Source organism: Miniopterus natalensis, chromosome 14, assembly GCF_054644295.1.
Source record: "Miniopterus natalensis isolate mMinNat1 chromosome 14, mMinNat1.hap1, whole genome shotgun sequence".
NCBI lineage: Eukaryota > Metazoa > Chordata > Mammalia > Chiroptera > Miniopteridae > Miniopterus > Miniopterus natalensis.
The window spans coordinates 48,626,823-48,650,348 of NC_142094.1; the positions used below are offsets into that span (position 1 = coordinate 48,626,823).

Genomic DNA, 23,526 nt, shown 5'->3' on the forward strand with positions numbered 1-23,526 from the left:
GTCCCCACTCCAAGGCGCTGCCCTGTCACCCATGCTTCCATCCCACCGCGCCTCCCAACCCCCGCCTCCCGCTCCGGTTCCCGCTCCCGCCGCCCCGCTCCCGCTCCCGGTTCTGGAAAGCAGACGCGCATGCGCGCTCTTGGGCTCCTGCCCAGCTTTCCACGTTTCACTTCCCTCCCTTTTCCGCAGCTCCAGCTCCACCGCTACGATTGGCCAGCCGACCTCTTCGCCTCGTCCAATAAACGCCGGGCTCTCGCCCCCGTGTTACTGGGTAGAACAAAACAAAAACAGAGCGAGAACGGCCGGAGACGCTCCGAGGCAGCGGCGGAGGCTGAGGGGGTCAGGTCAGCGGACAGGGACCCAGGGGAGCGGCGGCGGCGGCAGCGGCCCGAGGGGTCAGTACCGGCGCGACTCGCACGCCCGGGAGGACTGCGCCCTCTCCACAGCCCCGGCCCCTCTCGGATGCAGCCGCACGTTGGGAGGGGGAGGGGGCGTGGAGGCCGCGGCCGGGTCTGGTCAGGTCCGGGTCGGCGGGGCTGGGGTCCGGCCGCCTCCTCCGAGCCCCGCCGGCCCCGCCTCAACGCCCGGGGCAGCGGAGAGCCCACCCCGGCCCCCTCCTCTGGGCCCCGGCCCGGAGCGCGGCGGCGCGGGCCCGCCCCCTCCCGGACCCCATCCCTGCTTCGCCAGGCGCGCGAGGCGCTCGGCGGAGAGGGGCCCTGCTCGTCCCCGCGAAGGCCGAGGCTTCATGTTTATCGGGGGAGTGGGCGTTGGGAGGCGGGTTTCTAGCCTGACTGAAATCCAGCGGGGGAGGCGTGCGTCCTCCTCGCCCCCCGGCCTCCTCTGGAGCCTGCCGTAGAGGCGCCCCCAGGCCCGGCCTGCCCCGGGCCGGCCCAGCCCCTCGCCCCGGGGGCCTGTCGGGACCGGCGGCGGGGGTCCCGGCCTGCGCCCGCGGCGGGGTAGCGGGCCGGCCGCTGCGGAGCGGCGGCGCGCTCGCCGGGCGCGGGAGGCGGACACGTGCCGGCCGCCGGCCCTGCGCGGACGTCGCTGCTCCCCTCCTGAGGCAAAGGGTCGTTTTTTGTTCTTTGGCTTTTTGAGTTTTTGGTTTAAATGAAATCTCCCGGAGAAGACAAAGACAGGAAGAGAGCCCCCTTTCTGTGAAAAGCATGCTGTGTGTGTTGCATTTGTCAATTTCGTGCTGCAACGTTCATGGGAGGGTTGTGTTTTGTTTTTTGCAAGAGCTTTAAAACGGTTTGCTAAAGTCAATATCGCCCGTCTCCCCGAGCCCCTGTGAGAGCTGGCTATGTAGCTAGCGACAGTATAGAATCTAATTAAAACAGGTAAAAATGCAGCTTCGTGTGGAAAAGACAGTCACCGCCTGTTTCTACTTATGTTTTTACTGTTGAATTTTAGAATTTTGGCATTCTTGCTAATGTAAGGCTTTTTATAGGAAACCACTATGTACTTTTCAAAAAAGGAACCACTACCGATGTGTTGTGAATTTAATTATTCGTATTTATGCCCTTACCCTTCCTTCACTGTAGGTTTATTAAATTCCCTAGTATCTCAGCAGGCGTCTTGGCATTACATTTCGATTGGTTTGTCTGTTGTAGTAATAGGAAAAATAGTTGCTAGGAGTGCAAAAAGAAATGACACTGGTGTTTTCTGTAGTGCTCGCTTTTGCATCATTGTGGTTAAATACTTTTAGCTGATTTTCTTTGGTTGCTAATTAGCTGTAATTGTAGCCCTGGAATGAATACAAATAATTTTCTACCTAACATATGGACAGAACTTCAAAAATTGTCCGAGTGGATTATCAGGTGTATTTCAGGGAATAGATTTTTTTGTGGGGGAGGGGAGCGGGTAAGAGGCCTAGGCTCTATCTTTTAAGGAGTGTCTTGGCAGTTGAAGACATCTGGGTATATGTTTTTGTGAAACACATTGTAGAAATGAAAACAATGTTTAATTTCAGCCTTAATTTTGTCTAACGTGTAGTTTTGTTTTCTTACTGAAACTTAATTTTGTAGTTTAGTATGAAGTCTGGAGGTTTAAATTTTTTGCTTTACATTTTCTTAATTTGGGGGCAAAAATCTTAAGGGTTGTTAGGTAAACCGGGGTGGGGGGAACCCCACTGCTTTGAAGGGAGTAGAAACAGGGAACATAACTTTATGCTTCTCCAAATGTCTGTGTTGCTGTCAAGTGTGACTGAGTTCTTGATTGCATTATTGTTGCCTGAAGAAACAGGGCTATTTTTTAAAAATGATTACTTAATAAAAACAAACTTGGAACAGTATAGATTATAGTCATTACCTGATAATTTTCTTTGCCCAACTGAATGTCTTCTGTATAATAGTTTAAAATAAGCATTTTTAATGTTTGGAAAGCAGTATTTAAAAATTTGATGTAATAATAGGAGTCTATGTTTTAATAAGGTTTTTTTTTAACCCTAAAAAAAAACTTCCTGTGGTATACTAAAATTTGGTATTAAATGTGTGCAAACAATGCTGGATTTAGAAGGTTTAGATTCTAATCCTGGTTCTTTCACTGAGCAGCCTTCTCTCTGTGGACAGATCACTTGCCTTCTCAGAATCTGTTTAGTTCTGTGCAAAGTGGAGTACTTATCTCAAGATTGTTCTGAGAGGTACATGAAATAATGCATGTAAAATTGTTTTTGAATTATAAAGGGCTTTGTAAACATCAGTTATGATGGTTTCATTTCCTTTATTATGTTCTGCAGGAAGTATTTTCTCAGATTATACTTGCATCAAGTATGAAAAGACTTTAACGTAACTCTAGTGTAAAAAAGTCATACACACATCATATGACATTTTCACTTTACTGTGACATGTAGTTCATATACAGAAATGAAACAGATACAGCATTTTCAAACTAAAGGTTTAGATTTGCAAACTATTTTCGTGTGCATATCTATGTATCTCTTGTATATATTTTTAAGGTTATTTTTTCTCCTAAATCCGGAGTTTGTGGGAATTATGGTATTAAGAGGTATTTATATAAAATCATGTCTTTTTATTCAGAATAGAATTGGAGTGATGTCACCACTTTGTTAATTTCTGAAGCAACATGGTAGCATTTTAGTAGCCTAAGGGTTATATCATATTGAGAATATGATTTTAACAAAAGGTGTGTGTGTTTATTTTTGTTCTACAAAATAATACCCTTTTCTGGAGAAAGGGGCTATAAACTTGTAAGATGTTAAAGTAGTACATATAGAGGAATTTAAAAGACAATTTCATCTTCCAGGAGGCATTATATATCATTATTCTAAAATGACATCTTAAAAAAAAGAAGAAAAAAAAAAGCCCTAGCCAGTTTGGCTCAGTGGTTAGAGTGTCATCCTGTGGAGTGTGGACTGAAGGATCCGGGGTTCGATTATGGCTAAGAGCACATACCTCGGTTCCAGGCTTGATCCCGGGCCCCAGTCCGTGCATGTGCGGGAAGCAACCAATTAATGTGTCTCTCTCACATCAATGTTTCTATCATTCCCCTCCTCTCCCCCCCCCCCCCCACCGCCTTCCCAGTCTCTCTAAAAAGCAATGGAAAAAATACCCTCATGTGAGGATTAAAAAATAAAAAAATAGAATGACATCTACTGTTATGTTATGTGAGAAAAATAACCTTTTCTGTAGTTCATTAGTCATTTTCATTAATTTGTGCATTTTATGTTTTAAAGGAAGAGCACACTGCTAGTAAAATTACTGTAAATGACTGGAAGGACTTGTATGTAACCTGTAAATACTTAAGTACTCTAAACCATTATTTGAAAAATATTTCCAGAGAGATTCTGAAGTCACATTTGGTTATACCATCTGGCAATAGTTCTTGTGAAAATATATTTTGATAGTCTCTATATCACTGAGTTAATTGTCTAAATAAAAGATAATCGATTTCATCAAAACCTTTAAGCCATTTTGAAACTAAGGTCTAAAATACTGAGATGCTAATGTCATTGTACTTTTTCCTTTTTAAAATAGGTAAGATAATTTTTAAGTGTGTTTTTCAGATTATAAAAATAATACACTTGTTATGGAAATCAACTAAAAAGTTTCTCCCAATCTCAAAGTTGCATAACAGTAATTATGGATACCTAGGTGATGAAATGGCAGATCTATCTGCCTTTAGATATGTTGTAGAGTGAATAATAACACAGTCATGTGATATTCTTGATTAAACAAAACTCTGTTTGCATTTTGTAGTACTAATAATTCATGGGTAGCAAACTATCCAATATTTATTTATATCAGGTTAATTATGAGGCCTGTTATTCCTAAAGGATTGGAAGTGTGTGTGTGTATACTCTTTTAACTTGAAATAAACATATATAGCAATCTCTTTTAATTCCAAGTTAAAGGAGTAATTTGGCACATCCAGAAATAGGGACCTTTTTTTTTGGACACAGAAAAACTTGTCAGAAAGATTGGAATCAAATATTATTTAGGGTAAGCTATCTTTGAAAGTGAAGTGAAGTCTTTTTTAAAAAAAGAATTATGTGATTTAAAAAAAATGTATATATTTATTGATTTTAGAGAAGAAGGGGGAGGGAGGGAGAGAAAGAGAGAGAAACATCTGTCAGCACTCCGGAGACCAAGCCTGTAACCTGGGCATGTGCCCTGACTGGGAATGGAACCCGTAACCTTTTGGTGCGTGGGAGGATGCTCAACCAACTGAACCACACTAGCCAGGGCGGATTTTTTTTTTTTTTTTACAGTGTTATTAAGTAGATTGAATTTACCTTAATTATATCAGTTTGGAAAAATATTGAAACTTTTTTTTTCTTTTTAAAGAAATAGATCCCAAAGGAAGTCTTCCATTTGGTAATTTAATCAGTGCACTTGAAATTAAGGAATAATGGACGTAGAAAATGAGCAGATACTGAATGTAAACCCTGCAGGTAAGTATTAATATTTTGAACCTTGATTGTATTATGAGCAAGTTTGAGGCCATACCAAATTTTATGAAAACATGGTATTAGAACCGTCTTTACTTTAAAAACCATCTTATTCATGCTACCAGAAAATAGGTCATATGTTGTTTTTAAAATCAAGTTTGTGAATCTTATTTTCATAGAAATTCATCACACCCTTATTTTTCTGCCTATCCTTTCCCATTCCATATGTTAACACTCTTTATAATTAACTATATTGTACAGAGTGGAGAATAGTGAACTTGCTCAGTAATACTTTCACATGAGCTAGTTAGTGATTTCTATAACATAAACTGTTACTGGTATCTTTCCTAACTAATTTATATTTTATAAATTACCTAAGGGTATTTTCCCTTATTTTTTATCATACCTCAATAGGACATTATTATAAAGATGGATTTTTGAAATAGATGTCCAGATGCTGAATTATTTCAGACAACGTGAAATGTGTTTCCAGTTTTTAGAATAACCTTTGTGGAGAGTTCATTAGGGTTTTCAACTGTTCAGAAATTGAGAGCTTTCATATTAGTGTATTTTAAGTAATTGTTTGCTTATAATTTTATTAATATTGGAAATGATTCTTTTTTGTAATTTAAATATATTTTACTCTTTAATAATACAGCTTCATTTTTTCAATGACTAATTCACTGTTGCTTACAAGTTATATAGTTTTATTTGATCTGAACAGACACTTTGAAGTTGAAACTTCTTTGCCATTTTGTATTTATAAATCTGATTTCAAGAGTGCTAGAAAATGATAATAAAAAATTATTATAGTAATTAATGATTATTTTGGTGCTGCTATACACAATAGCTATATGGGTACTGTATTTGTTTTTTTGTGGTTATAAGTGGGTATCATGTACTTCCTTCATTGAGGTGGGGATGGTAATAATACACTTTAAGATTATATTTCACATATAAGTAATAGCTTCTTTTAAAATACTTTTACATATATTTAAAATGTATTGGGGTAACATTGGTTAATAACATTATATAATTTTCAGGTATAAGATTATAGTTCTATATCTGTATACTCAGTTGTGCAATCTACACCCAACATCTAGTTTCCTTGTGCTTATTTGACCCCCTTTACTGACTCCGTCTTCCTGCACTCTCCTCCCCTTCTGGTGGCCACCATTCTCTTGTCTGCATCTGAAGTTTGTTTGTTACTCTTTGTTTTATATTCCACATATGAGCAAAATCATATGGTTTTTGTCTTTTTTCTCTCTTATTTCACTTAGCATGATACTCTCAGGATTCCATTCATGTTGTCATGAATAGCAATATTTCATTTTTTTATGGCTGAGTAATAGTCTATTTGGTGTTTATATTAGGATAGATTATATGGTCTAAACAGGTGAAGATAGCATGCTTTCAGTAAATTTTGTTCATTAAAATTCAAAGCCTTGTTTACGTTCCTTGATGATGTGAAAAGTAATCCTATTTAGTCATCATTTATTAGATTGAACCATATGAAATTGCTAATATGTGACCATGACTGACCTACAAAGATGGTAATTTTATGTGATTCAACCTAATGTAACTTATGACTATAATTGGTATAACAGTAGATGACTAACATACTTAGAATTTTCTTTCTTCACTTTCCTCTTTAAGATCCTGATAACTTAAGTGACTCTCTCTTCTCTGGTGATGAAGAAAATGCTGGGACTGAGGATATAAAGAACGAGATAAATGGAAATTGGATTTCGGCATCCTCCATTAATGAAGCAAGAATTAATGCCAAGGCAAAAAGGCGACTGCGGAAAAACTCATCCCGGGACTCCGGCCGAGGCGATTCAGTCAGTGATAATGGAAGCGAAGCAATTAGAAGTGGAGTAACTGTACCAACCAGTCCAAAGGGAAGGCTGCTAGATCGGCGATCTCGATCTGGGAAGGGACGCGGACTACCAAAGAAAGGTTGGTGCACACCACACCCAGACACACGTGGAAAATACTGTCAGGTTCTCGTACTGCACTTTCCTTGTTCTACGAGTGAGAGAAGTTTAAACAGTGATAACGTAAGATTTTGTGGTTTGTATATATTTCTTACATAGTACTAAATTGAGGATCATCCCACTTTTTCTTTGAGACTTTTTTCTTATTTGAATAGATATAGTTTTTTTGAGCAGAACTTTATTTTCCAGCAAAATACACACTGACATTTTTCACAGTTATGAATTGTGCATGTACTCTCTTCCCTTGCTTGAAAGAAATAGGGTCAGGAATTCATCATCCCTATTGCCTAATGAATCAGATTATGTCCATGTGAAGAATACATGGTACATAAATTTGATTGGTAATATTTTTCTCAGAATTTTAATGATATCATAGATCTGGTTCCCAGTTTTCTTTAGCTCTGTTTATCTTGGGTACTGGAATAGAATGCCTGTTTTACCGCTGTATCTCCAGTGGTTGGAGTAATGACTAGCTATGTAGGTATCTGTATGTAAACATTTGTTGATTGAGGGGGTCTGTCAGCTTTTGTCTGTGGTAGGATTTTGGTACAACTTGGTGCTTTCAGAAGCTCCCGGCTTCAACTCATAGCCTAGGATTCTTGCAAAATGTTTTTCTCCTCTTTCCAAAGTAGTAGTTCTTGTTGAATCGTCTATAGCCATGGTCGGATCAAAACGGAGCCTAGTTCTCAGGTTCTGTTTTGCTCTGGAGGCAAGGATTGTACTCTGGATATAAAATAAAAACCTCCAAAAAATACTGGCGATACTGTAACCTTCTTTTAAAATAATTCAACATATTGCACCTTGTCAAAACATTTCAGTAAGTTTATGTAGGAAAGCATCTTTGAAAGTTGCATTTATTAAACTTCTGTTCGGCTTGTATATAGAAGTAGAGAGAAATGGTCAGTGTTATTAATGCTTAAATAGCAATTTTTTGTAACATTGCTAGTTGCAAAGTATAGTTTAATATGTACTTTTATCTCTAAAGAGTATTTGACTTTAAAACTTTTTATGGTGGTCAAGGTGCTTCTTTGTTAATTTCTTCCTAATTGAGTTTTCTTTGCCACATTTTACTGGCTCAGCATAATTTCTTTTTGTTTTGGTCTCAAGAAATGTCAAATAAAATTTAGAAGTAAACTAACATCACCTCCTTTGAGGTCCCCAATATAGCTATTTTTTCTGATCTTTTTTTTGTTTTGGTTTGCTTTTGCTTTAATTAAAGCAGCTGCCTTTTTAGTTTTAACTTTATAAGCTATTTCAACTTGATGTTTCTGTGTAGGTTATAAAATATCTAATTACTGAAAAGGCAGTGATCTGAATAAAAAGAGTCAAAGTATAACTCTCAAGTGGGAAAAAAGCCTAACAAATTAAAATAGTTTTTTAACTATTATTTTAATTAACATTTGAACATATAGAGTTATCTCAAATTTTAACTGAAATTAAAATTTATGAACTATGAACTTTGTCTCTTTGCCTTCTCAATTTAAAACTTTTCAGGTGGTGCAGGAGGCAAAGGTGTTTGGGGTACACCTGGACAGGTATATGATGTGGAGGAGGTGGATGTGAAAGATCCTAACTATGATGATGACCAGGTATCAGTGTTTTTGCTTTTTTAATATATATTTAAATACTTACAAACTTTTTTGATCTCATGTTTGTAGTTTACTCATATGTTTGTCAAATCATATGTTCTATGCCTGTATTTATTATTTATAACTGTTAAGTCATATATATGATTATATATACTAATGTGTGTATATGTAGTGTACAATTATATATGTATATACACACACATATTAATATAGGCATGTAAGTCATATATTTACCCAGAACCTCAGACTGTTAGGTTAATTTTGGATTAGGAAAACAAGATAACTGATATTAATGTATATTAATTTTTATTTGGTTTCTGAAGTGAATCAAAAATAGATCTTTACAAATTCACTTAAGATTATCAAGTTGAGTGTTTTTCAATAAATTCTTTTGAGTTAATTTAGTTTTTATAGTAATGAGAAATTGAGAAGAATATATATATTTTGAATATCATGAAAGACAGATATTAAGCTTCTTTTACATATTGCTGTTTAGGATGTTAAGTTTGGTAGTTTTGAAACTTGGATCTTTTTTCTAGGGATAGTGCTGAGAATATACATTTTTAATAGATTTTCTAATGAGTTTACATATATTTATCTTTTTACTGGAAAATTTCCAACTTATACAATAGTAGAATAGTATAATGAACCTGCTTGTATTTGTCTCCTAGCTTTACCAGCTTTAATAATTAGTACTCATGGCCAGTCTTTTTTTCATCCGGTACTTCCATTTACTCTTCCTGTTGTCTGTTCCTCCTCCTCACACCCCACATCTCTGGATAAAGTATCTGTATAAGACAAGACGTGGTAATGAAAATTTTAGATAGGAAGTTACCAGGGTATATGTTAGATTGTTTTTATTGTGTATTGTTTATATGTATGTTTTTAACTATTTTAACAGTTGGATATGGAAATATTTCTAAGAGAACATAAAAAAATATATTTTAAAAACAGTAGGATTCAAATACTATAGAAACTTTGCTAAATGTTCTAGTTTTAATATATAATCTTTCAACTTTATGTTGTTAGATGTAAGCCAGTCATAAGTTGTATATAAACATTTCAGGGATTTTTGCATAGGAGAAGGGGGATACTTGTTTTTGAAATTTCAGTTTAATAGTGCTTTTCACTTAGAGAATTTTTTGTCGCTACAACATAGATTTTTGTTTTACAGACGTTTTACTATGTTAATACCAATCATGAAGGCTTTGGTTCCTATTTCATTTTTTAAAAATGTGGTTATAATGAAAACACTAGATATGATAGGAAGCCATCTTAAAGCTTTTTGGTCACTGATGGATTGGTTTTGTGAGAGATACGAAGAATTAACAAAAGATAATGGGGAGTTGGAAGCAAGTCATATTTGCTGTGATTGGTGGTTCTAATCTGTGTATTGGTTTATTATATTTAGATTTTGTAAAAGAACAGTGACAAACTCTATTTTTATATAAGTGATCAAAGCATATAGCGTGTCTTTTCCCCCAGAATTGAGATTACTAATCAGTTGGAATATAAAATTATAAAACAATTTCAGTTTATCTGAATATTTTGTTCTTTAATTTATAACTCTTCCCCTTCCCTTCCCAGGAGAACTGTGTTTATGAAACTGTAGTTTTGCCTTTGGATGAAACAGCATTTGAGAAGACTTTAACACCAATCATACAGGAATATTTTGAGCATGGAGATACTAACGAAGTTGCGGTAGGTTTCAAGTTGCAATAATAATTTATTTCATAGAGGAGAGAAAACACTATTAAAACATATCTAGAATGATCTTGGGTCACTGAGTAAGTTTAAGAATTTTCTTTTGTATAAATAAATTTCTAACTAAAAAATGGAGTAAAATTTCATGAATTTAGATTCTTACCTATTGGGATTAGATTAATTCTTACCTATGTGCCATTTCCTTCCCTGAAAAATGATACAACACAATGTTTTTATAATTTTTTAAATTACAAAGTATTTTTATAATTGATAGTTTATAAAATATAATTTTAACAATTTCAAGGCATTTATGGACCTTAAGCCTCCTAAGGGATCTCAGTTAAAAATGCCTAAGTTTCATTTTTTTGACATTCACTTCAATGTTTAGGATTAGGATACAATTTATCTTTGTACTTTGTCCAAAAAAAAAAAAAAGAACACAGGTAAAGATTTGAAAAAAAGAATGTATACAGAAACCAAGAGAACAAATTGGTAATTTGTTATGGGAACATTTACTGTGTTATGGATTTTTCATAAAGTACATCTAAAAGGGGTAAAATAAAATTATTGGTCTAATTAGGATTTTACTGATTTAAAGTAATAAAATTGCAACTCTTAGAAGACTTTTTAGATTCTTTTAATTCAGACTTGGCTTTTTTGGTTGTCTGATACCCTGAAGGTTTGATATCTTTGGATTCATAGGATTTGAATAGGAAACAAATATTTGTTCAGTGCATTCCATGTGGAGAAATTTGTAACAGGTGATTCCCGCCCTTTTGAAGCTCAGTGAAGTGAGAGAATGATAAACATTATTAAAATACAATGTGAAACATTATATTATAGAGGAAGAATTTAAGTCCTTTGAGGGCAGGGACTGTTGAAAGCCTGTTATCTAACTAGCATGGGACCAATAGTATGCTGTGTGTGTGTTAACTGAGTAGTACTGTGAGCAGAGTGTTACGGAAGCATAAAATGGAGAGTAATAGAGAGATGATTCTGAGCCATCTAGTTGCCATGGTAAGATGGCTGGAGAGGGTTTTTCAGTAAGGAGGAGTGTTGTGTTTAAAGGCATTGATTTAGCTGTTCAGGCTCAGTCCAGAAAGATGAACTGGAGTGGGAAGAGACAATAGGGACACCAGATAGGTGCTTGTGAAAATAGTAGTGGCATTCTTTTAGTAATATACCATGATTTAAATATTCTGAGAAAACTAAGTAAAAAGGAAGGCACTCCAAGTAACTGAGTTAGAATTTAACCTCCAGGGTCAAAATGACTACATTCTATTTCCAACTTTATTCCAGCTGTGTGCCCTCCCTCAGCAAGTACTTAATTTTGCTGTGCTTTGTTTATGATGAGTATGGTGATAATACCTCCCCTCAAAGGGTTGCTTGAGTATTAAATAAGATAATATGAAATAAAATGACTGTTGCAATGCCCGATACATTATAAGTAGTCAGTAAGTCTATTGTATTTTTAATAGGGAATTTTAACTTTATTTCAACATTTAAAACAATAATCCCACTTAAAAACAATGGTTTAAGATCTCATTTTAAACTTCATATGACAGTATAAAGTAAATTTTTGTGTGAAGAGAAAGTTTTGCAGAAAAGTAGAGTATAAGCAGCTCATGATAATATAAAATGAATTTCTCCATAAATGCTTATAAAGCAGTATTCCTAGAAATAATGTTAAGAGCTTGTAAGGCAGAGGATTAGTTAACTCCTAACACCAAACTTCATAATAATATGTGGTTTAAGAAACTATTTTAGGTGCAATTCACTTTTTTTTAATTGATTGATTTTGAGAGGGAGGGAGAGAGAAAACATTGATTTGTTATTCTACTTATTATGCACTCATTGGTTGATTCTTGTATGTGCCCTGACCTGGGATCGAATCCACAACCCAAGCAGCTAAATAGGGATGAGGCTCTAACCAACTGAACGACCCAGATAGGGATGTAATTCACATTCTTGAGTTCATTGATATTCATTGATAGTTCATTGAAGCTTGACGAAGTGGGTCAATATGTAATTTATATGCAGAGTAAGATATATTTATCCTATCCCTTAAAATATGACTGCTTCTCTGATTATTTCCAAATGGGGAGAGGTAATGATATATAAAATCTTGATTTTTCAAAAATAAAATACTTGTTTTTTGAATAGGAAATGCTAAGAGATTTAAATCTTGGTGAAATGAAAAGTGGAGTACCAGTGTTGGCAGTGTCCTTGGCATTGGAGGGAAAGGCTAGTCATAGAGAAATGACATCTAAGCTTCTTTCTGACCTTTGTGGAACAGTAATGAGCACAAATGATGTAGAAAAATCATTTGATAAATTGTTGAAAGATCTACCTGAATTAGCGTTGGATACTCCTAGAGCACCACAGGTTTGTATGGTTTTTCTTGTTCATTATCTTCCTCCACTATTCTTTCAGTTATAGAAATAATACAAACTCCTAGGAAATTTTTTTGATGAAAGAGGAAAATATGGTCCATATTTCCTGCCACACAAAAATAGCCCTCTTAACATTTTAGTGTATTTTTCCTGAGCTGTTTTTGTTCCCCCCCAAACAGTTTTCATCATACTATAATTTTATATCTTTTCCCCCAATGCTCTTTATAGTTTTTAGGTCACACTTTTTTTTCCTGTCTGTAAATTCTCTATTATATGCAGCTAAGCTGTTTTATGTGCTGGGATTCTTAAAAAATGTAGATTGTTGTTATCGAGGATTGAATTTGCTTACCTAATGTTTATTAAAAAAGTAATCATAAGTAAGACTGCTCCTTTTTGTGGCGTTGTGAGAAAATAGTTAGAAAATTCATGGTTTATGCTTTTGTTTATGTTTCTTTTCTCAAAGCCTTATACTTTTATTAGACTTAATACAGGCTGACATTATAACATGATTTTCTGGTTTGAGATTGAAATGTGTGTAATTGTTGCTGGTTCCTTGACCAAAGTCTTAAATCAAGGTAGGAGAACTTAAACATTAATTTAGGAATAGAGTATAGGTAGGTTAATTCCTGAAAGCTGTGATTCAAACATGGACTTTTTTTTACACCAATACTCATACTTTAAAAAAATGATTATGTAAGTTCATATTTATTACAAAATTTTTGAAAAAATAAAAGCCAAAATGAAGAAAAGGGCCAGCAAAAATAATCACTGTTTACAATATTCCATTCTACTTTCTGTGGGTATAAATGTATAGTTTTTATATATCCTTATGTTTTTATTTTAATAAAAAATGGATCGTATTGAATATGCTATTTGTAAACTTGATTTTCCTTACACCATAAAATGTAAATATATTTCCCTGTGGTCACATAATGTACCATCTTATTTGTGTACCATTTAACCATACCTTTGGACACTAAAGTTTTTTCCAGTTTTTATAAGAAATAATGCTATGAACATACTTTCAGATAAATATTTCTACAAAAATATTTCTACACAACTTTTCACCATGAGATAAATTCTCTTAATCAGTTTTTTGGGAAAAACCTAGTCCCATTTTTTTCCAGATAAGGGATTTCTCTTGACTTTAAGTCATTGACTTAAGCATTTTGATCACATACTCTGTTTCAGGCATTATGCAAGGTAAGGTGTTAGGGATTCAGTAGTGAGCAAAAGAGAGGTCTTCCCCCCTCTGTCACTTAACTTGAAGGTTAAGAGGGAGTGTGTGCCAAGCATGATTAGTAGGTGCTGAAAATTTTTTTTGAATACTCCAGCCTGTTTTAGGTATTGACTATGTAGTTTAACCAGTCTCCATCATTTATGTATTTAGAAATTGTATTCTGTAAAGGTTTATTTTAGATTTTTTAATACAGCTTTTTTTTTTCTTATTATAGTTGGTGGGCCAGTTTATTGCTAGAGCTGTTGGAGATGGAATTTTGTGTAATACCTATATTGATAGTTACAGAGGAACTGTAGATTGTGTACAGGCTAGGTAAGTAAATTAATTTTCCTACTTAGAATTTCAAATGAGGGGAAAATGCTACAGGATTCTATTGAAATGACACATGAATTAATCAGACATTATAGACATCTATTTGTCATTTGTTTGTATTCTCCACTATTAAAACAAAACTGAGAGGTGGTTGGCCTGATATAATAGGAAGAGAACATTACTATAATGCAGAAGCTCTGGGTTTTAGCTTAAACCATTCATGTCAAGCCACTCTTTTCTGGGCCTCAGTTTCCTTATTTATAAAATGAAAGGATCCGACTTAGAGTATTTAAGGTCCCTTCCAGTTTTAACATTCTGTAATTATTTAATATTCTAATAAGATGGACAGTATTAACAAAGGAGCCCCATTTCCATTTTATTTTGTATTTTATCTGTTACAGAAATATATATATATATATTTTAAAATATATCTTTATTGATTTCAGAGAGAGGAAAGGAGAGGGAGAGAGAGAGATAGAAACATCAATGATGAGAAAGTCATTGATCGGCTGCGGCCTGCAACCCGGGCATGTGCCCTGACCAGGAATCGAACCCCGATCGCCTGGATCCTAGGTCGACGCTCAACCGCTGAGCCACGCCCAGCCCGGCGTAAAACTTAGTTTTATGTGAAGTGTTCCTTCTCAGGATAGGTGACTTATTTTTTAATAACATTAGATTTTTGTTGATTGAGATATGGAAATAATAGAGATGAGAATATTAACATGAGAAGCAACTTTTAATTTTGCTTCCAGATTTTTATTTTAAACAGTAGTCTTTAAAAAGACTTAAATTTTATGTTGTTTTTTTCAACTTTACCCATGATTTGGTCAACCTGCATCATGTCCAAATGTCAAAGTTAAATTAATTATTTTTTTTGTAGAGCTGCTCTGGACAAGGCTACTGTGCTCCTGAGTATGTCTAAAGGTGGAAAGCGCAAAGATAGCGTGTGGGGCTCTGGAGGTGGGCAGAAGTCTGTTCATCACCTTGTTAAAGAGGTAACTATTGGTTAATATCTTTAACTTAGTTTATATGTATTCTTCTAGGGAAATAAACTATGCCTTCTAGCTGGTATTTTTGTGGACAAAAATTAAGTCTTGTTGCTGCAAAAGGAAAATTGAATAATCTCTGTATATTTGGCTTTGTACCTTTTCCTATAGATTATCCAATAATTATATAATTGTTATTAAATTTGTATGATTTCTTTGACTTAAAAAAGGAGACTGGGTTAACTTAAAAGGGCTTTATGATTAAGCAAGCTCTGTATGAACCTCAAAGGAATGCATGAATTCTTTTTCTTACATTGGTATTTAAAATTTTCAAATACTGTTGAAATAAGATTTTCTCTTGTAGTTATCCAAAAAAAAAAAAAAATACACTTTATATGAGCATTTTGAAACTCACATAAAATGAAAGGATTGGACTTAAGAGTTTTCTTTAGATTATAAATTATGAATTATGAATATAATTCTCAGATTATAAATTATGAGTTATGAACACTAGAGTAGATCATAGTGGTAGATTTTTTAAGGAGGTTCACTACCTGTATGCGAGCTTTCAAAGAAGTAATTTATTACATTAAAATGCCAGATTTAGTCTCTGGATTATTTTTTTTCTGGCAGTAAAATGATGATGTATGACAAGAAACTTAACAAACAAAAAATTAATCTTATTTGCATATTTTAAAGAAAATTAGAAGACTTATAGTTCATGTGATTCTAATTTTAGATTATAATCTTTATATGTGACTGTAGTTTTGATACTTAATAGATTTTTTTAATCCTCACCCGAGGACATTTTTTCTATTGCTTTTCAGAGAGAGTGGATGGGGGGTGGGGGGAGAGAGAGAGAGAAAGAAACACTGATGTGAGAGACACATTGGTTGCCTCCCACACCCCTATGGGGGCCGGGGATCGAGCCACAACTGAGGTATGTGCCCTTGACTGGAATCAAACTCTAGACCTTTCAGTCCATGGGCCAATGCTCTAACCAGTGAGTCAAATGCAATTTGGCAAGAAAATGAAATAAAAGGCACCTGGATTGTAAAGGAAGTAAATTCTCTAGTCCCAGCTAACACGATCTGTATAAGGAAAACCAAATGAATCTATACAAAAAAAAGCAAAAAACTAAACTATTAACTAATAAATGAATTCAACAAGGTAGCAGGATATTGATCTTTCAATATACAAAATTCAATTTTAGTTCTGCACACTAACAATGCATGAACAGAAATAAAATTAACAAAATAATTATAAAATAAAAAAGATGAAAATAGAAATAAACTTATCAGAGGAAGTACAAGTTTTATACACCGAAAACGGCAAAACATTGTTGAAAGAAATGAAAGACCTAAATAAATAGCCCGTGTTTATGGATTAAAAGACTTAATATGATTAAGATGGTAATTCAGGTAGTCCCCAATTTAGGATGATTTGACTTAATGATTTTTTGACTTTATGATGGTGTGAAAGCTATATGCATTTAGTAGAAACTGTGCTTTGATCCTCACCTGAGGATATTTTTTTCCATTGCTTTTCAGAGAGTGGAAGGGTGAGAGAGGGACATCAATTGGTTGGCCTCCCACATGCGCCCTGACAAGGGCCAGGGATGGAGCCTGCAACCCAGACATGTGCCCTTGGCTGGAGTTGAACCCTGGACCCTTCAGTCTGAGGGCCTATACTCTAATCACTGAGCCAAACCGCCTAGGGCACAAACTGTACTTTGAAGTTTGATTTTTTCCTGGGCTAGTGATATATGCAGTTTGATACTTTCTTGTGATGCTGGGCAGTGGAAGCAAGATGATTTTGCCTAATTGTAGCTAATGTAGGTTGTTCTGAGCATGTTTAAGGTAGACTGGGCTAAGCTATGATGTTTGGTGGGTTAGGTGCATTATATATATTTTCGACTTACAGTATTTTCAACTTACGATGTGTTTATTGGAACATAATCCCATTGTAAGTTGAGAAATATCTGTACTCTCCAAAATTAATATTTTGAGGAACTCCCAAACTATTTTATGGTATGTAAATTATCTCAACAAAAAGTGGTCAAGATAAAAATTGAAATAAAACTACCCAGTATTTCAGTTTGACATTATTTGGATATTCATTTACTTTTATATGGAAGGATGAGTTGGACAAAGAGGACTTTTAGAAATGTATACATGTATTCGTAATTCATCATTCTCAAAAATTCATGGAACCTGATGGAAAACATTTAAAATACTTTCAGTTACATAACAAAGTTTAAAAACTAAGTCATATAATTTAAATAGAGTAAAAATGTTACTCAAATGACATGTAAATATTTTCTAAAGCATAATAGGAATTATAAGGATGTATTCTGTTAATCAAATTTTATTTTACTTTTTATGAAATATGTTTTAGAAGTATGAAATATGAAGTAGAGACACATGAGATTATTTTACTCAGTTAGCCAGCATTGAGCATCTACTAGGTGCAAAGGTGATTTTAACAGGTAATGTATAGGGAAGAACATTCCTAGTTGACATTCTCAAGCCGAAAACTTTTCCCCATTTTCTCTGGGGCCATAGATGTTATTGTATAAATTTGAATAGGAAAGACAAGACTTGTCTCTTTAGCTGTTTATAACTGGAAGCTGAAATACTCATGAATGTTGTAGATAATGGGTTTCAAATCCTCACTTTTAGAGAAAAGTATATGGAAATCTTTACCCTGTCTAGTAAAAAAAACCCTGATACTTCATTTTTTTGGCTCTCAGTGCAATTTTAAGGTCATCTTGATGAAAGTGAGAGTTTGTGCCACTTCAAAAGTTCATTTGGAGACTTTCAGTTAGTGCCCTCTAGTGGTACTTAAGATCCCTTATTTTACAGGGAGCATTAAAAAATTATGGTGTCAACTCAGGCCATGTATGACTTAAGTCTATTTGTAAATCTCAGTGATTATTAAGACACACTGAAGTGCTTCATTTTCTTCATAATAAAGAACCAATTAAAAATTGAAGACTGACTTTTTGTATGAAAAAATTTTGTTATGATGGTGTCAAGTCTATATGTTCTTAGACAGCTGTTTGTAATCTATTTCATCATGTATATTGAGAATGAGGGTAAGTAAATCCTTTGACAAAGCACAATTTTTTTTTTTTTTTTAATATATCTTTATTGATTTCAGAGAGGGGAAAGGAGAGGGAGAGAGAGAGATAGAAACATCAATGATGAGAGAGTCGTTGATCGAGCCCACAACCCGGACATGTGCCCTGACCGGGAATCGAACCCTGATCACCTGGATCCTAGGTTGACGCTCAACCGCTGAGCCATGCCCGGCCGGGCAGCACAATTTTTAAAAACAAGTTCTAACACATCTCAATTTTCAAACTTAATAGATTGATATGCTGCTGAAAGAATATTTACTCTCTGGAGACATATCTGAAGCTGAACATTGCCTTAAAGAACTGGAAGTACCTCATTTTCACCATGAGCTTGTATATGAAGTAAGTTTACTTTGATATTCCAAAGAGAATTGTGTTCTTTTTTAAAAAAATTGATTTTAGAGAGGGAAGAAGAGAGAGAGAGAGAGAGACATCAATGTGAGAGAGATACACAGACCAGTTGCCCTGACCAGGGATCAAACCCCCAACCTACATATGTGCCCCGACTGAGAATTGAACCTGAGACCTTCTGGTGCATGGGGAGACAGACTAACCAGCTGAGCCACACTGGCTAAGGCTCTTTTGTCCCTTTTTGTACTGCAGTGACATAATGCTTCTTTAATAACATACGTTTTTTTCTTCTTCTGAAAATCAATGAAAAATATCCTTGGGTGAGGATTTAAAGCAAATTAACACTAATGGAGAAAGTTGCTTCTAAATTGTTATGATGATTATGGTTACATATTAAATGGATCTAATACATTTTAGGAGCATTTTCTTATATGAACTAATGACCAAAAATACATTCATGCATTCATTCAATTTTTAGGCCATTGTAATGGTTTTGGAGTCAACTGGAGAAAGTACATTTAAGATGATTTTGGATTTATTAAAATCCCTTTGGAAATCATCTACCATTACTCTAGACCAAATGAAAAGAGTAAGTATAACATTATTTTGAACAATTTTTAGCTTATACCTTAAATATATGATAGAATACAGATGATGAATTAATGACATTTTCCTTTAGATATGTTTAGTAGTATTATGTCTATAGTTTTTTGTTTTTTTAATGGCAATGTTTACGTTTGAGTCTCTTGCAGCCATTTCTTGGAAAGTAACACTTCAATAGGTTTTTTTTTAACCTGTGTTTTTAAAAATGTGATTGTTCTTCCTCAAGGGTTCGATGGTTTCTATTTTATATCTAGAGAGAAACATGAACATTTGGCAAATTATACTTTAAAGTACTTAATTTATTATTATTTAAAATTGTATGCATTGCTATTAAAGTGTGAGTGAAGTTCTTTCTTGACTTTTTTTTTTTAAATGTAGTAAATGTACTATATAGAGAAGTAGATAGGAAAGAAATGTGTCTAATATCTGATGTCTGCCTGAAGATCTTTTGAGACAGCAGTTTTAACTTAAACACCCTATAACAAATGTACCTATTACCTGTATTTTTCAAGGTTCAGACTTGACTTTAGTCTTATTATATGAACATTTGGCCTTAAATATAGCTTGATGACAGTGATGAGTTGTATGGCATTATGTATTTTATATGGGCTAACAATTCTGTATACAATTTCATTGTTTTAGGGTTATGAGAGAATTTATAATGAAATTCCAGACATTAATCTGGATGTCCCATATTCATACTCTGTGCTTGAGAGATTTGTAGAAGAATGTTTTCAGGCTGGAATCATTTCCAAACAACTCAGAGATCTTTGTCCTTCAAGGTACTTTATTACTTTCTCAACCTAAAATACTGGGTGAGGTGCTTGGGAAGGCTAAGCTAATTTTTTATCATTCCAATTCTGTCATAAAAATAATACTATCTTCCCTGGAGCACTCAAGTGTGAAAATCATCTATTTTGTGTTTATGGAGAAACAAGGGTGAAGCTTATTTTGCCCCATTGTGAATCTAAACTCATAAAGCCACTGGAGGGAAGCTAATTTTGTGGAGCAGTTTTGTGTACCAGGTTCTGTTCTAAATAGTTTAAGTATTATTTCAGTGTAGATATTACCATCAATAAGATGAGAAAATTGAGGCTTAGGGAGGTGTAATGTACCTTTTCGAAGGTCACATATGATAGAGGCCAAGGATGAATCCAGACTTTTTCTGGCTTCAGAGACCTAGGATCATTCCTGTACCTTATGTTGTTTCCTTTTGCTCCTTCACAGAATGGAGAAATGGGGCTAATTGGATCTGACTTTATATTTGTGCTACTAGGAACAAACTCTTTAGTAATAGCTTATCTTATGTGGGTCTGTTTTATGTACATTTTGTTTTTACAATTTTTATCAAAAATTTCCTAAGCTTTGTGTATTTTTATTTAAGTGTATTGTGAGTGCTAAATCTCAGAAAAGTACTTCTTGGTGTAGTGTCCCTTGTTCTAGAAAGTAGAAACCATTAAGAGAGAAGGAAAAGATAACAGTGGAAGATACAATTTAATGGCTTTGATAAAAATATTTGAAAATGTAGGTCTCTACTTGGTGATGGCACCCTTTATGTACTGATGTGCCAAGCAGTATATACATCAGTAGAACTGTCAACTTTGTCAAGACTTCTTGCTACTTACTGCTTTGTTCCCCACCTTGGTCTCCTAATACCATAGTGTGTGCTTTTATGTTCACAAAAATATAGTTGGTTTCCAGTTAGACTTAGTATGAAAAGGAGTCAACACCCTGGTATTGGCTTTTTAGAAGTTTCAGCCTCTGTTCAAAGGTCTAACTGGTTATTTGTTACGCTTTATTCTCATTTGAGGAGATACCTAAACTTCTTATAGACCCACACCATAGAACTTCGACTCTTACCCTCTCTTCTCCTGCTTATTTAGTTTGTGACGTGCACATTTGTGTATGGCCTCAAGTATCTGTGCATGTTGGTTTAGGGTCAGAGAATAAGGGCTGATTCTGCCTATACTGTTCTCCGCTTATTGCTTTAGGCTGCTGGTCAACTATTTCTCATGGGTTGTTGCTACTACATGTAGCTAAAATGTGGTTACAGTACAGAGCAAGGCCGCTTGAGTTTGAAATAGCATGAATCCCAAAATGGGGCACAGACTGGAATTAATTTGATTCTGATTTATTTTTTCATACTTGGGTTAAAGCTTTTTTACATCTGAAAAAAATTTAAAATTTTAAACATAGATATTTTGATAGGTTGTGTAGGTCTAGTTTGCATAATTCCAGATTATATTGTTCTTTCCTATTTGGTTTACTGTTTAGCTTTCAGATAATATTAACAGTAGAAATATTAAATTTCTAAATAGCAATGTTTGCCTTATATTTTAACTTTTTTTAAACATGACTCCCTTTCAACAGTGAACTTATTTCAATAATTAAGCTTTTATTCAACTAAAAACTGCTCAGATTAGCAGTTCATTTGATATGCTATATTCTAGGATATATATAGAAGGGAAAGAGTCCTTTTCAGAAGATTTAGAGGCCTACTGATTTTTCTGTTTTAAACAATACAACCTTTTAAAACTTAATGGATAACCAGGAAATACCAAGTTTTAAATTGTTTAAATTGACTGTAGTCAGAATTTGTATGTGTTTTCATGTTTATGTTTTTTGCATTACAGGGGCAGAAAACGTTTTGTAAGTGAAGGAGATGGAGGCCGTCTTAAACCAGAGAGCTACTGAATATAAGAACTTTTGCAGTCTTAGATGTTACAAAAAAAAAAAAACCAAACATACCTGAATTGTAAGAGTTGTTAGCACAGTTTCTTTTTTTTTTGTTTTTTTTTGTTTTTTTTTTTAGGCACTTGTTTTGGGTACAAGGCATTTCTGAAATTTTATAGACTTAAATTTAAGGGGGATTTTTAAAGCAAGTGTTTTTTTTTTTTGTTGTTTGGGGTTTTTTTTGACCGTGTAAAGGAGGGACAGAAAAGTAACCACTTCTTGAGTGGAATGTTCTCATAAGCTACCTTTTGTAAGTGCCATGTTTATGACATAATCATTCCAAGTTTTGCATTGATGTCAGATTGCTACTCCTTTCTTTCAAGGACAGTGTTTTTGTAGTAAAATCACTGGTTTATACAAAGCTTTATTTAGGGGGTAAAGTTAAGCTGCTAAAACCCCATGTTGGCTGCTGCTGTTGAAATACTGTGCTTTGGGAGTAAAAAAAAAGTTATTTGTCTTAAAGAATTTTAAGAAAATGAGTTAGGAGACTTATTCATCTTTCCAGGGAACATACTGATTGGTCTTAAAGACTAGACAGTTAGGTAAATGGTGGCTGGAACATCTATTTTTCTACAAAACTGGAAGAATGAACCCGGTTCTAGAAGAATGTATGACAAAATAAAACATGTGAAGCAGTATTGAGTCTTTATTGGGAGTACATTTGTTTCAGGTTTTTAAAAAGAGTTTTATTTCACATAGCAAATTTAAAATATAAGGGAGTGTATTTGAACCTAGTGAATTTGTTTCTTACAAACTTAAAAGTACAATAGTATTTATTTTAATATTGTACTTGGGAAATGCATGCACACTTTAAAAAAAATTATAGCCTAATGAAATTTCTAAAATACATACTACCTTTCATCCTTCTTAAGTTCTATTACCAAATAATGTGTCTTACAAAATATTCTTCAAGAAACTCAGTTTTGCGTTTATTCAGTGTCTGAGAAAATAGTAGCTACCAATAAATAAATATCTAAAGAATGATCACATTTCTAACTTCTTTTGCAGAGCCTTGATTACTCAGCAAGGCTTTAAGGTCTGTGGTAATTTAAATTGTCTGTTACTGTCTGCAGCCAACAAATCAAGAATTATATTCAGAATTTACAAAGGTATTTTTGGGAATATACCTATTACAGGTTTCACTACAGTGTTTTAGAACTAACACTACAAGTTGAATTTCATGTTTACCTCATGGGCTCTTTTAAGTCCACATTACTTTCAATTTCTAGGATTTTGATACCTGGATGATAAAGGTAGCAAGTAATTCATTAAGTCCTTAAAATCAGTATAATTAAAAGCTCAGGTGAAGGTTTCTAAAATAAAGTTTAAGAAATAGAGTTCTATCATGACATGTAGGATCAGTGGTCATGCAAAATAACCTTAAACATCTCACACCAAATTCATAAAAAGTTTTAAAATTAGGTAATGTAAAAGCCCAGCATGAACACTTAATGCAAAATTAGACTGTATTTTTAAATTCAGTTATTAATAAACATGGAAAGATTCTTTGAATATAAAAGTTGTATTTAGTCACTTGTGCCTAAGAATGTTACCAGCTGAGTAATGGGAATGG

The 23,526-nt window shown here is 34.6% G+C and overlaps 1 protein-coding gene across 3 annotated transcripts; it reads left to right on the top strand.

The window, feature by feature from the left end:
• Window positions 1-348: 348 nt before the first annotated feature.
• PDCD4 (programmed cell death 4) lies at window positions 349-22,591 on the top strand. Of its 3 annotated transcripts, XM_016212135.2 has the most exons (13): window positions 1,234-1,337; window positions 2,568-2,638; window positions 4,803-4,909; window positions 6,563-6,865; window positions 8,398-8,492; window positions 10,080-10,193; window positions 12,360-12,581; window positions 14,044-14,141; window positions 15,022-15,136; window positions 18,501-18,608; window positions 19,096-19,206; window positions 19,863-20,002; window positions 21,854-22,591. In XM_016212135.2, exons 3-13 carry the CDS (start codon window positions 4,867-4,869, stop codon window positions 21,912-21,914), a joined length of 1,410 nt encoding a protein of 469 aa, XP_016067621.1. In that variant the 5' UTR covers window positions 1,234-1,337; window positions 2,568-2,638; window positions 4,803-4,866; the 3' UTR covers window positions 21,915-22,591. The 3 variants fall into 3 exon arrangements, with proteins under 3 accessions (XP_016067622.1, XP_016067621.1, XP_016067623.1); XM_016212136.2 differs by lacking the exons at window positions 1,234-1,337; window positions 2,568-2,638 and adding an exon at window positions 349-395; XM_016212137.2 differs by lacking the exon at window positions 1,234-1,337 and having other exon boundaries at window positions 1,894-2,638; window positions 6,605-6,865.
• The last annotated feature ends 935 nt before the right edge of the window (window positions 22,592-23,526 follow it).